This window comes from Alosa alosa, chromosome 13, assembly GCF_017589495.1.
Source record: "Alosa alosa isolate M-15738 ecotype Scorff River chromosome 13, AALO_Geno_1.1, whole genome shotgun sequence".
Taxonomy (NCBI): Eukaryota; Metazoa; Chordata; class Actinopteri; order Clupeiformes; family Clupeidae; genus Alosa; species Alosa alosa.
Window position 1 is genome coordinate 9,377,208 of NC_063201.1, and position 15,173 is coordinate 9,392,380.

General features: G+C 45.3%; 1 protein-coding gene across 1 annotated transcript in view; it reads right to left on the minus strand.

The window, feature by feature from the left end:
• dnah5 (dynein, axonemal, heavy chain 5) overlaps positions 1-15,173 on the minus strand; it is a 126,530-nt gene that overhangs the window by 100,430 nt on the left and 10,927 nt on the right. The window contains 16 exon segments of the mRNA XM_048260674.1: positions 730-925; positions 1,268-1,413; positions 1,934-2,105; positions 2,718-2,924; positions 6,297-6,618; positions 8,448-8,533; positions 8,621-8,728; positions 11,031-11,246; positions 11,649-11,771; positions 12,100-12,207; positions 12,482-12,595; positions 13,201-13,377; positions 13,559-13,696; positions 13,906-14,124; positions 14,726-14,771; positions 14,773-14,863. Coding sequence (XP_048116631.1) covers positions 730-925; positions 1,268-1,413; positions 1,934-2,105; positions 2,718-2,924; positions 6,297-6,618; positions 8,448-8,533; positions 8,621-8,728; positions 11,031-11,246; positions 11,649-11,771; positions 12,100-12,207; positions 12,482-12,595; positions 13,201-13,377; positions 13,559-13,696; positions 13,906-14,124; positions 14,726-14,771; positions 14,773-14,863 — 2,469 coding nt within the window.

Below are 15,173 nucleotides of genomic sequence, written 5' to 3' on the forward strand. Positions count from 1 at the left end.
TCGAGGATGTAACAATCAATGCTCCGGCTCTGTGCTGATTGAGCTGATATTCTGGCAGGTCACACTTTTATATTGGCTGTCTTGCAGCTTAAGATGTTAGAACGTGGGAGTAACGCAGTGGGCCAGCCATGTCCAGGTGTCCGGTCTCGTTGATGTTAATGATACCTTAACTGGTCTTTCCTGTGTGGACTATGCTGTTCCAGCGGAAGTAGGCTAATCGGCACCAATTGAAACATGTACAGTATAAGTATAAGTATAAGTATATTCTTTTGATCCCGTGAGGGAAATTTGGTCTCTGCATTTATCCCAATCCGTGAATTAGTGAAACACACTCAGCACACAGTGAACACACAGTGAGGTGAAGCACACACTAATCCCGGCGCAGTGAGCTGCCTGCATCAACAGCGGCACTCGGGGAGCAGTGAGGGGTTAGGTGCCTTGCTCAAGGGCACTTCAGCCGTGCCTACTGGTCGGGGTTCAAACCGGCAACCCTCCGGTTACGAAGTCCGAACCGCTAACCAGTAGGCCACGGCTGCCCCAGTATCGAGTGACCGCGCCATACACACTGTGCACATCACACATGCCGTAGCCTTCCCTTATTGGTCAGTGTGGACGCTCAGTTACAGTGTGTCATTAAAGTAATTGCTGCAGTGTGGACGATGTAGATGACTCGTCAGCAAATCAGCGTGATTGTTTCTTCAGGTGTCCCTGGACTCTCTGGGCTCTCACCTTCGCTGTCGGCGGGGTCGGCCTTGCTGTCGGACGGCTCGGTCTTGCTCTCGGCTCTGCTCTCGGGCTCCGGAAGCTTCTGCGGGGGCTCCTGCTGCTGCTCGCTCTCCAGCAGCATGTTGATGAGCTCGTTGGCCGCCTCTTCCACCAGGGCGCTCTTGGTGTGGAGCGTCTGAGCTCCACTCATACACAGCTCCTGAGGAATGAATACATTATCCACAAGAACGTGGGCTTTCATCTGTGTGTTTGTGTGTGTGTGTGTGTGTGTGTGTTTGCATGAGCACAGATTTACACAGGTCTTTCGGCCAAATCCTGAGCCTCCTGCTCAGCCAGCACACACAAATGGGTGCAGGCAGCTTCTATGAATATGTGTGTGTGTGTGTGTTTGTGTGCGTACCCTGGTCTTCTGGACGCACTCATTGCAGGTGAAAGGCTCCTCGTCAGCCAGCACACACAAATGGATGCAGGCAGCTTCTATGAATATGTGTGTGTGTGTGTGTGTGTGTGTGTGTGTGTGTGTGTGTGTGTGTGTGCGTACCCTTGTCTTCTGGACGAACTCATCGCAGGTGAAAGGCTCCTCGTCAGGCAGGACACACAGTGGGGTGCAGCTCATGTCCTGCAGCACGGCGTCAATCCTGAACTCCACCAGGTCATTCACACGGTCCAGCAGCAGCTCAAGCTCCTCTACCAGACAGAAGGGGGGAGGGAGAGGGAGGGAGAGGGAGAGAGAGGAGAGAGAGAGAGAGAGAGAGAGAGAGAGAGAGAGAGAGAGAGAGAGAGAGAGAGAGAGAGAGGGAGGGAGGGAGGGAGGGAGAGAGAGAGAGAGAGAGAGAGAGAGAGGAGAGTGAGGGAGGGAGGGGACATAGTGTATATCATTATCTAATTAGATTCAGAAATATACAATGTGTACGGTATGTGTGCACGTGTGTACCGGTACATGTAAATGTGTGTGTGTACAGTATGTATGCTTGTACGTGTAAATGTGTGTGTGTACAGTACACACAATGTGTGTGTGTGTATGTGTCTGTGTGTGTGTGTGTGTGTTTTATTGTATGTATGTGTGTGTTACCCAGAGAAGTGGTGATGTGGTTGATGTATTTGTCGATGTTCAGTGAGGTCCAGTTGTGTGTGTGTGTGCGTGTGCGCGTGTGCGTGTGCGTGTGCGTGTGTGTGTGTGTGTGTGTGTGTTGTATGTATGTGTTACCCAGAGCAGCGGTGATGTGGTTGATGTATTTGTCGATGTTCAGTGAGGTCCAGTTGAGAGTGGTCAGGCCGGGGAGGATGGCCTCATCCACTCTGGCCACATGAGGAGACAGCAGCTGCTCAAACGCACTCTGGATCTTCCCCCTCACTCTCCTGTTCTCAGTTAGAACCAGCTGAGACACACACAGAAACACACACACACACACACACACACACACGTACATGTTCATGATAGACACACACACGCGCATACATGCATACACACACACACACACACACACACACACACACACACACACACACACACACGCACACACGCACACGTACATGTTTATGATACAGACACACACACGCACATGCACACACTCAGACACACACACACACACACACACACACACACACACACACACACACAGTTCCTAAACTCCACAGAGTGCTTCCTTGTCACCATCACCTAGTGCTTGTTCTGGGGGGCTCTGGGCTCTGTGTCAGTTTCCGTCAGGTAAATACTGAATGAAGTTTGAAATTAAATGAATTAAATTGAATGAAATTAAATTGAATGCTGGTTCTGGCATTGACCGGTATTGCACAAGAGAGGCAGTGGCGTGTGAGGTGCACCATCTGCAGCTGGTTGTGGTGCTTCTTAAGCATAATGCATATTGAATGATAAAATTGAATAAATTGAGTGAATTTAATGAATTTAATGAACTGAACTGAACTGAACTGAACTGAACTGAATGTGAAGTGCGCTGCCACGGTGGGGTGGGTCGGTCGGGGTGGCCCACCTGCAGCTGGTTGTAGTGCCTCTTGAGCACGTGTTGTTTCTGCTGCAGGACGGCGGCGAAGGGCGGGATCTCCAGGCCCATGCGTGTCATGCAGTCCTTCTCCCGGATCTGCGTCAGGATCTGGGGGTCAAAGTTCACGTAGAGCTCGCCTGTGTCTGGGCACTTCACCAGCAGAGACGCCTGCAGCCCCACTTTAGTCACCTCGATCTAGAGCGAAACGATGGAGATAAAGTGTATTGCAATGTCTCAGTGTGCAGTGTCTTTATTACCTGCGGAGTATGTGTGTATTACAATGTCTCAGTGTGTGTCTTTATTACCTGCGGAGTGTGTGTGTATTACAATGTCTCAGTGTGTGTCTTTATTACCTGCGGAGTATGTGTGTATTACAATGTCTCAGTGTGTGTCTTTATTACCTGCGGAGTATGTGTGTATTGCAATGTCTCAGTGTGCAGTGTCTTTATTACCTGTGGAGTATGTGTGTCCGTATTTCTATACCTGCACAATGGTGGTGAGCACGTATTTGAATGTATGGGACCATGTGGAACAGTTTGAGGCCATCCTTAAAAATATTTTCGTTTGCCGTAACCCGACCGACCCTGTCAATTTAGAACCGACCCAAATATTTATTTTTTTCCCCTTTTAGTCCGACCGACTTGCCGGTTGTAAACTTCCGTTAATACCGACCGATTGTTTTTTTACTCTAAACAACCAATACAAATGCAATAAAATAATATTTCTTTTAGTAGGCCCAAGTATTGTGAATATAAATTGCCTACATGCAAACGTGGCTCACTTAAAAAAAAAAAAACCTGTGGCGTCATCTCTACACCATTGGTTTTATACGACGGAGTATTAGGGCCACACATGAAGAGAAAAAATATTTTTGCCATGGCGAGATTAAACTCGACATGTTGACTTTAAAGTCGACATGTCGACATTAAACTCGAGAATAAAGTTGAAATTTAATGTCGACTTTAATCTCGACGTGACATGCTGACATTAAACTCGCAATAGGCCCTACTGCCTACACAGTTTAAGCTATGTAGCCTACACTAATACACAATATGTTACATGAAAAATGGGCTTCAAATAGGTGTTATTTCAGATAGATTGCAGATATTCAGATAGTTAACAGACAAGACGCAATCTATCATTGCCGTCATCGTGAAGTGCTGTCTCGCGGTTATGGAAACTATGCCGTTTAGGCTAAAGAGCTAGAAAAATATATGTATCCAATGATGTTTCTATACAAAATGTTATTTCACTCTGTTTTACGTGGTTAAGGCCACTGCACATCCAAATAACTGCCCTTCATGACCCACGGGCGTCACTCTCCATAGGATAACATGGCAAAACTAATTTTTCTAAAACTGCTTTTCCATGTCTCATCTGCAATACCTATAGGAGGCTAGACACACAGGTATAGCCTAAGCATATATACTATTATGATCTCGTGAGAGAATATGTGTGCATGCACTTTATTTATACACTTTGTGTGCATATGTAGGCTACTAGCCTACATGGGGTGGTCGGGAGGACAGCTTGTTTCGTCCCTCCATAGACATTCAGCAATGGGCTGTTTTGCATCCATTACAAACAAGCAACGTGAAAGTCTAGGATTGGAGAGCGCCTAGTATGCCTCTAGTGCATAAGCATGAAGTTGAACATTTAGATGCAACAACTAAATGTTTAGAACAACACTTTAATAATAGGCCTACAATAAATAAATAAACCGCTATGACGTTTATAGGCTACTTTTGACCATCGCATTTATCGCCTGTAACTCCGTGATAAGGACCTAACAGCAAAGTATTTGGCTGAGCAACGTAGGTTAATATGTTCTATGTTTTGTCCACATGATATAGGCCTATGTCTAATCATTGTTGCACTCGAACACTCTGAATCATTGTTGCACTTGTTGCATTGTTTCATTCGTCCTCCCTTTCAATCGTCCCGAGCGGTCGTTCTCTCTCCAAACTAACTTTATTCTCAAAATGTTTTGTTTAATGTCGACACGTCGAGATTAAAGTCGACATGATATTTCAACTTTATTCTCGAAATGTTGAGTTTAAAGTCGATACGTCAAGATTAAAGTCGATATTACATTTCAACTTTATTCTCGAAATGTCGAGTTTAATGTTGACATGGCGACTTTAAAGTCGACATGTCGAGTTTAATCTCGTCATGGCAAAAATATTTTTTTCCTTCATGTGTGGCCCTAATACTCCGTCGTAGTTTTACGCATGTCACACTATGGCCTACGCTTCGTTTCATTCACACAAACTGATAACGCTTTTACTTGGCACGAAGTTCTGGAAGAACTGTGGCCAGATCTTTTCTCATCCCTTCTCCCCTTAGTCTAACGGTGACCGTGTCGGAGTATTGAAATTGGTTGTGGTCTATTCAGCATTTCTGAAAATATGGGTCCGCAACATGGAGACTGCTGGTCTGCGGAGTCGTGGAGTGAAATTAGGCCCGGTGCTTCATCTGATAATTTGCTGCGCAGTTGATCAAGAAACCGCGGATCGACGAAAAAAGAAAACAAACGTTTCTGCTATCGATGTCATTAAACATGGAGCCCTACAATTAAGTGGTGGTATGAGCATTCATTCAATGCGCGTCTGCGCGAGAGAAACTGAAACTAATCGATAACGTTGGTATCAAAGCTCCGCTTCAACCTCTTGGAAGGCTATTTATTTATTTAACGAAACTTAATAGAACGACGTTGTTTTTTGGAACTTCCTTAGAAACAGAGCAGAGACTGTATAATACACTGTATAGCATTGAGTATTGTATAGTCAAATTTCAATATAACGTGGCCAAGAGCTATTGTAGCCTTCTTTCTGGGTACATGTAGATGAGCCCTATGACCCAAAAGTCTGCCATGACCGGGCCTCAGGTCAAAGAAGTTTGAGAAAGGCTGGTCTATATAACCTGCATCAGAATGAGGTTTGCAATGGTGCGCCTGAAGGCACGGGTTGAAGACCCAGTCAGTTACGTCACGATATGCACATTTGTGTAAATTCATTCCTACGTAATCACCATGACCAAAATTGTACTTTTTTTTTTTTTTTTGAATCTTGAAAAAAAAAAACCTGACCTACCTACCGACCCATTTTATTTTTTTTTTGGCTGTTACTGCAAACAAAAATATTTTTAAGGATGGCCTGAGTATACAGGTTTGGAGTGGGAGGTCAAGCAGATAGTGGGTCACTTTTAAATGTTTTTATTATATCATCATAATTAGTTCAGCTCTCTCTCAATGCATCAGAAACAGTGGTTGTGTGCTTTTGTGTTTATGCACGCGCATGTGGGCATGTGGGTAACCTGGTCTTCTATGTGCATGTGTTGTGTTGGCTTTAGTATGTGTATAAGTCTGTGTGTGTGTTTGTGTGTGTTTGTGTGTGTGTGTGCGCGTGTGTGTGTGTGTGTGTGAGAGAGAGAGAGAGAGAGAGAGAGGGTCTGTGTGTGTGTGTGTGTGTGTGTGTGTGTGTGTGTATGTGTGTGTATGTAAGAAAGAGAGAGAGAGTGTGTGTGTGTGTGTGTGTGTGTGTGTGTGTGTGTGTGTAACATCTCCACCTGGTCCATCCAGCCCCTGTGGTAGAGTAGCTCGTACTCCAGCAGCACTCTAGCCATGCGGTTGTAGTTGCGGATGATGCGCTTGGCCTCGGGGCCATCAAGGACCCCCGGCTGCTTCTGGAACGTCTCCATGGGGCTCTGGATACGGCGGAACAGCTGACGCACCCACTGGATGCACCCAGCCACGGGCGGCAGGTCGCGCCCCATCGGAGGGTCCAGTTTCTGCCGCATGTAGATGCGCGACACCATCTCAATGTCCCGGCCGAAATTCTGCAGGAGCCTCTGATACTTCTCACTGATGCCCAAGTCTGGGATACCCAGTCTAAAAACAGAGGTCATGGGGCACATTGAGTTAGCTATATATACAGTATGTATATCTATACTAGCTGGGCAGCATTATATCCACATAGCTCTCAATACAAATTTCAAGTGTTTGCCTGAAATTGCACTGTGCCTATTTACAAGGGCATTGTTCCCACCTCTTCTGGGGCCTACCATCAAATGCTGGACCTCTATAGAAAGCTGAGAACCTTTAGTTTTCGTAGGAAACAGTCAACATAATTGGGTGATGTACTCACACAGAGTTACAGAGGCTAGAATATAGTTTTTTTCTTTCTGCCGGATTACAAGCATCTCTGAACTGACCACATTTCAGCCCTCTGGGTCACTTGATATCCCTTAGAAACACAACTGAGCCCTAGCACCAGGTGTTGTGAGGCTGTGTGCAAAAGTAGATCAATATAGAATGAAAATATGAGTGCTGTAGACCATTATTTGCCAAGGTATGCTCATGCGTTTTGTAAAATGCCTATGGAAACTCCCCATAGGACTTTTTGTTATCCAAAATGCATACTGACACTCAAATGCTTACTGCACATGAACCCCTTTGTGTAGAAGCATAATCCTGGTCTCAAATGAAAGGTAACACTTTGAGGTTTCTTGTGGACTATTTAGATTGTATGTCAGGTGTTCAGATATAGACTGACTACACAAAATATGGAATAATTACAAAAAAGTTGCATTTACTTTGTTGGTTCAATGAGTGTGTATAAGATAAACTATACATCTGTACAACTAATATTGGATAATACAACATGAAGATTCAATTTCTATGGATTCTTGTGAATATTTCAGTACCCAATATGTTGCATGTACTTATGGTGCTGCAGTCTACACTACAGCTACACTGCAGCCAGAAGTCAGGGTAGCACCAAAAGCGGAGGAGGGGGAGGGGGGCATTTTGGATCAAATTTAATTGAGACATAATAAAATTAATCTGAAAATGTAAAGCACTATACAGATTGTACATGAAAAAAATTGTCCTTTTTGGATTCCCAAGAGCCAAAGCTTTGAAATGGTGTATAACATTACTATGCTACATAGCAATATGGTGCATACAATTGATTTAGAATGTTGGGGGGAGGTGGGGGAGGGGGGTAACCGTCCCGCCGGCGGGTCATGAGGGTTAAACTGGTATACAAATCCACCGGAATTGCGGCAAAGCCCTGTCGGTGTTAGGCGGGGATCACATTGGCCAGCGGCAGGCGTAACACAATGCTCAGACCATAATAAGTTCTATCTCGTTCCTATGGTAAAGTAACGGAGGTGAACTGAGTGGGAAGCCTGGGCTTTTAGCTTAGTGGTTAGAGCATTCGACTCCCATGCCGGTGTGTGGTGAGGTGGCAGGTTCGAGGGCCGTGAGCGGCGGACAAATTATGACCTCAGTTACAGTGGTGCCATGACCCGGATGGGAGTGAGGATTTGGGGAGGTGAGTGTAACGGAGGCGAACTGTGCTAGCATGCTAGTTGCCCGTGTAAATCCTCACACCCCTAACCTTAAAAACGCTTCTAACCGCTGAGTTGGGAGCCTGGGCTTTTAGCTCAGTTGTTAGAGCGTTCGACTCCCATGCCGGTGTGTGTTGAGGTGGCGGGTTCGAGTGCTGTGAGCGGCGGACAAATTATGACCTCGGTTACAGTAACACAAACGGTTTGCCTTAACTGACAATTGAATACGCTCGCGTTGTGCTTTGAAAGCTGTACCAAGTTGAACGCTCAGCTTGTTCAACGCTAGCGTTACGCTAGCGCTGCCACCGTTCCGCTGCCGAACCATAGAGAACAATAGGAAACCTGCCGCTTGCCGTTAGTGTTTACCTTTCAAACTTCTTTAGAACACTCAGTGCTCGCTCAGTGTTCTGAATCTTGTCTAGGGTGGTGTCCATAAAGGCCCTGAGCTGATTCTGGGGGTCAGAAAATGAGACAATGAAAAGAAAAGAAGATCACCGTGGCAACCCCACCTTCTGATGCTGTGAAAGAGTGTGACTCACATGTAGCTCGTTAGTGTGTTTACAAAACTCATCATAGTCCTGATCAAAGTCGGTCCTCCTCTGGTCCAGAAAGCTGTATGGTTTCTTCTTCATTGCTAAAACGATAGCCTGAAACAGACACACACCCACACACACACAATAAAATGGCAAGAAGCCTGATGTGAATCTGAAGCGCTTATTGTGAAGCGTGCATGAGTGTGCAGGTATGTGTGTGTGAGGGCATCTGAATATGAATGAGTCTATGTGTGTGTGTGTGTGTGTGTGTGTGTGCATGTGTGCGTGTGTGTGTGTGTGTGTGTTTCTGTGCATGTCCTTATGTCTGTGTTTGTGTGGGGTGGGGTATCTATGCAAAGGCAGGCCAGTAGAGCTTACCAGTAATCCGAGCTGCCATCTAAGACTCTGATAGGCAGCTAGACATGAAATATTTACCACTTTAACAAACCTGGCAACCCCCACAAAGACCTTAAAGGCCCACTCTGGCAAAAATAAATATGAGATACAAGATATCAAGAGCAAAGTAAGAAGTAATCACCATAGTTGCGCTGGTTTCAAGTTTCAGAATGACAGATCAGAACAGCCTCTTAAAACGAATGTGTTGAAAATAACACAGCCTCTTGTGTTTTCCCAAACTTTGTTTTTATTTCTTGACATAACAACTTGTGTTGTTTTTAACACATCTCTATGTCCAGGCAGGGACAACACAATTTGTGTTGTTTCTTCTAACACATTGATCTTGTTATACTGTGTAAGTTCTTACTACAAATGTGTTGAAAATAACACAACTTGTGTTGTTTTTTAACATATCTCTATGTCCAGATAGGGACAACACAGTTTAGGTCATGAAGAGTTACTAGTGATGAGTTTCTAGGGGTTAATTAATCGCTGGAGAGGATCTTTAATCAGTCAGATTAGTCAGGGGTGAATTATGCAGGAGCTTGCGATAAAAGAAATTCAATTCAGATGCCCTTGTGCAAACACATATGTGCGAGGTACAAACACACACACACACACAAACTATGAGGACATACCTCACAAAATGAACATGCACAGATCCACACAAATTCACATAAACGTAAACAAGTTAACACAGACAAACATAAAACAACAACAACACTCCACTCCACAGCAAAAGTAGGGTCTGGCAGACGCTGATATAGCACTGGAAAGAGCAGGCGGTGCTAACATGGATTCTAAGATAGGTGAGAGGCTGGGAGCTAACATGGATATTTAAGCTAGGTGACAGGCTGGGAGCTTTACTAGTTTGTATTTCATAATGAGTCACATGAGTTTGTTTAGTCGTATTAGAACTGGATTTGAGGGGTCAAAGTATTGTGTGACAGAGACTGGCGTATGGTGTACGTAATGCTGTGGTGTGTATATGCATGTGTGTAAGAGTGTGTGTGGGGGGGGTGTTTGCACATGTGTGAGTGTGTGTGTGTGTGTGTGTGTGTGCATGCATGTGTGCACATGTGTGACAGTGTGTATGTGTGTGTGTGTGTGTGGGTGTTTGCACATGTGTGAGTGTGTGTGTGTGTGTGTGTGTGCATGCATGTGTGCACATGTGTGACAGTGTGTATGTGTATGTGTGTGTGTGTGTGTGTGTGTGTGTCTTGGCGCTTTCTTACGTTGTGAAGTGTGTGTGTGTGTGTGTGTGTATGTGTGTGTGTGTGTGTGTGTGTGTGTGTGTGTGTGTGTGTGTGTGTGTGTGTGTGGTGACGGTGGTCTAGTTTGTACTGCTGTGCACATGACTCATGCAGAGTATAAGATGAACAGGCCAGGCGGAGATCAAACAGACAGAAGACCAGAGGACCAGACGTTACGTTTGCATCACTTTACCTCCCATTTCATCTGCATGTCTGCCGTCTGCTCACAGAGCCAAGCACAAGAGGATGGACAGATGGAGACACACAGAGAAGGAGAAACAGAGAGAGAGAAAGAAAGAAAGAGAGAGAGAGAAAACATAGAAAAGAGATAAAGCACAGTGGTGGAGGCGGAGAGCACAGAAGAGAGGGAAACAATGTAGAAGAAAAGAAGTCAGAATAGATAGAAAAATCAATGATGTGAGAGAGAACACACAAAGGATATGTGAGAAGATTACATTTCATTCATGTTACCCATATTTCAACAGAAAGAGAAAGCTGAGTCATGATTAAAAATGTTAGAGGGCCTCACATCAGAAGGAATTCATCTTGGTCTGCAAATCTCTGTCCAAACTCACATTCCGTGTCTAGCTTAACATGCAGTTAGGTTTATTGCAGTAGCCAATAGTCTGCGGCAAAACCACACCTGACTGGTAATGTCCACAACATATTCTTAAGGAAACCCATGCTATGTCCACTTTGTTTCTTTTCTCCCTCAGTGCTGGGGTGTTGAGTGGTCAAATATTTGGGTAGTAAAACCACTAAGGTACCTGAAATTTTGTTGCCATGGTTTCCAGGCCCTCTATCTTGGAGTCCTGTAGGGCGGAGTATGTGTTGATGATGTCGAACATGTTCAGAATCTTATTCAGACGCCGCTGGAACGTGTCGAACTTGCCGAAGATGTACATCTCACTGAAGTCAAACTGGCGCTCCGAGGGACTCTTCTCCAGGGCCTGCTTGGTTTTGTGGAAGTAGCGCTGGTACTCCTGAGGGGAAATGCACACACACTGCATGCATGACACACTGTCCCCTGTGAACACACACACACACACACACACACACACACACACACACCTATACACTACCAAGACGATCTTAATACCCTCCCCCCCCGTTGTCCAAGTCAGCTACCGCCACAAATTGAATCCAATTCTGTGGGAAACACTGCACACCACACTTCATGGTACTCCTTTAAGACATGGATAGAGACATGGACACAGGCAGAACACAGACTGTAAACTGCCCCCACCCGACACACACACAAACACACAGACACACACACAAACACACAGACACACACATACACACATTTACACACACATTAATGCTCTACAGCCCCCTGCTACCTCACTGATGCTATGTGTGTTGCAATTGTGCTGTGGCATCACCTGGTTTAAATGAATGGCTGCTTTTATTCTCTGTGTCACCAGCTCTTGTGGCTGGTCCCATATGGACACTGAGCCATTGTTGGTAATGTAGGTCTTACACGCAGTTATCATCTGGTTAGTGACCTGGTTTGTGGAAAGCAGAGGAGACACACATAATTAAGACACATGGCTGTCCAAGCACAAGCAACAGTGAGTGTGGAAAAATGTTGTGGGACTTGATTGTTAGTCGTTCTATATACCTTGTGCCTTCCAGAGGTCGCACATTTAAGGATAGGTGGGTAGACATATTTTCTGCATGAGTGAGTGTGTGTGTGTGTGTGTGTGTGTGTGTGTGTGGGAGAGAGAGGGGGCAGGGTGTCTCTGTGTTTATGTGTATGTGTGTGTGTGTGTGTGTGTGTGTGTGTGTGTGTGTGTGTGTGTGTGTGTCTGTACAGAATGAAGCAGAGCTGACCTTTACAAACAGCGAGGTGATCTTCTCTGAAGTGTTGTAATAGCGTGAGATGCTGTGGATCATGCGAATGGCGTTGATAAGACCAGGGATGGCCTCCACCATGGACACCTACAGTTACAGCAGCCACACACACACACACACACACACACACACACACACACACAATCACAATCCAGCTCCACAATAGACAACTCCACCAGGATTACTATTTCACAGCAACCATCAGAATTTGTATCATGACAGATACCACAAATCATATCATGCACAGGAGAGAGATTTGAAGGGCTTATGTTAAATCTGTAATCTCTGGATGATCTGGTTGAGAACGGAAACATCATTACAAGGCCTACAGAATCGACAGAGAGAGAGAGTTTACTCTCACCGGGTCGCTGTTGTACAGAGGGTCACAGAACTTCTCGAGGGTGTAGAGATACTTGACGTTGTCTTTGGCCTCATTGGCTGAGTCTGTGATCCTGATGTCTAGTTCACGCCAGGCCTGCTCCACACCAGGCAAGGCAAGGCAAGGCAAGGCAAGGCAAGACAAGACAAGACAAGGCAAGGCAAGTTTATTAAACACAGTTCATACAGAGGAAATTCAATGTGGTTCATATAAATGAGAGAAACAAATAAAAGTGAAGAGTGAATACTAATACATACAATCACAGATAATAGTACATAAGTACATAACATAGAATAATTAAAAGAATAAGACATGAATAAATGCACTGTAAAAGTAGCATAAGACAAATTCACTTCTATAACTGGAAGGACTAATTTCAATGACACACTTCATTGGCAGAGGCATGTTAAAATAGCTTTGCATAGGTATAGCATTTGGTCAAAGGGATGGGTAAATTCATAAATTCACAGCCAGTGCTGTTATTCAACAACATTTGTTCACTTTGTTTTGCTCCAGATAGATCAGAGATGGAGGAAGAAAAGGAGTGAAGGAAAAAAAAAAAAAGAGTGAAATAAGTTGTTGGAATAGAAGAGGGATAAAGGTAAAGGTATAGAGAGATGGAGAGGAAAATGTGTGTGCTATGAAAAAGCATGAAAAAGCATGTACATGCAGATCATCTTGTTGTTTCCAGATTGTCTGACCTTGATTAGTTTGGACTTGGCCATCATGAGCACGCCCAGCACGGCCTTGACGTCGGGGCTCTTGAGCTGGTCCAGCAGGTAGTTGAAGCGGGACATGCGCTTCTTCCAGTGGTCCAGCTCAGCCCGCGGACCCAGGTCATCAGCCTCCTTCCTCAACTGGTCACTCTCGGCCAGGACCTGAGAGCAACACACACACAACACACACACACACACACACACACACAGATATGATATCCAAACACACACACACACACACATCACACCTGATATGAATCCAAATATATAAATACAGAAAAAAAATACACACACACACACACACACACACACATCCACCTGGTAAACACAAACTGCCTCTCACCTGCTCTATCTGTTTGATCCAGACCTTCATACAGGCCTCGATCTTCTCCAACGCCTCAGTGTTGTTGGCCACGGCCACATAGTCCGAGGGGCCCTTCAGGGTCCTCAGGTCAAACGCGTCACACTCCTTCAGGTTCACCTACAACGGCAGGACAGGAACACACACACTGCTGTGAGGCGGAAAGGAAGGGTTCATGTGCTGAAGGATGGCACATGTATGTGTGTGTGTGTGTGTGTGTGTGTGTGTGTGTGTTTGTGTGTGTGTTTGTGTTTGTGTTTGTGTTTGTGTTTGTGTGTGTGTGTGTGTGTGTGTGTGTGTGTGTGCTTTGTAAGGCATGTCCAATCTACCTTCTCCTGCAGGCTTTCCTGAGCCCCAGCCAGCACGGACACAAAGCTGTCCAGGGAGCTGATGAAGTCGTTCTTGACCGCCTGGGCCTGCGGAGGAGCCAGCTCACCCCAGCCATGGTTCATCTTCCTCAGTGTGGGGATGAAGATGTCAGACAGCAACTGCTCCACACTCTTCAGCAGACCCACCTCCGTCGTGTCCAGCATGTTAAAGTTCACATCCTAACGAGGACCCAACAGAAGAGATGGTCTTTAATCTCATTGTATTACTGTAAATTTTACTGTAAGTCCTTATCCTGTTAAGAACTGAAAAGACCCGCACAGTAAGAAGAACTCTTTTGGTATAAGTACAAAACAGATCTACTGGAAAAGCCCAGAAAGCCTTTGAAATTGACATACAGTATTACATCCTGATGGGAACCCATAGCAATACACACTCAAATAATTTAAACAATTTAATATTTTTTGGGAGCTTTTTATGGCTTTAATGTGCCCAGACAGTGGAGAGAGTGACAGGAAGTGAGTGGTACAGAGAGAGACAGGGTGGGATCAGAAAATGATGCGGACGACCACATCCTTCACAGGATCAGGCTCCAATCAGCAGATAAGATGAGTTTACAGGCAGTCAGTGGCATCTGCTCTTTAGTCAAATAGTGATTAAAATGACACTAAATGAGTCCAGTATCAGTGAGTGGGTTTAAAGATAAGATAAAGATCTACCAGGTAAACAATGGTGTCTGTTTTGGAGACACACACACACACACACACACACACACACACACACACTTGTCCCTTTGCGGTGTGTGTGTCCCAGGAGTCTTACCCGGTGAATGTTCTCTGTGGTGATGGCCTTGGAGGCATTGGCTCGTGAAGAACACACACACTCCCGTGAGAGCCGCGTCCCGCCCCTCCGTCACAAACACCTTCTTCTTCTTACTGCGACTCAGGGAGGAGGCTGCTCCTGTCCAGAGTAAACAACAAACACATTGCAATAACAACAAACACCACCACAACACACAAAACACAACAAACACAGTTCAATCTAAATTTGGGTATAGACCCCTTCAATGCTTGTAAACATCCAGAGCCTAGGTTGGGTGCGCGCACAGCATGGGGTCAGAAAAATGTTGAGCTGTCAAGGTATGCACTGTCATTGTCACCCCAGGGCCGCGGACTGTATTTAATTAATTAGTCTTAGCTAGTGCCGATTGTCTGCCTGATCCTGAGCTGATAACAGAATGGGTAGACGACGTTAGCAAGTGGCCACAGAT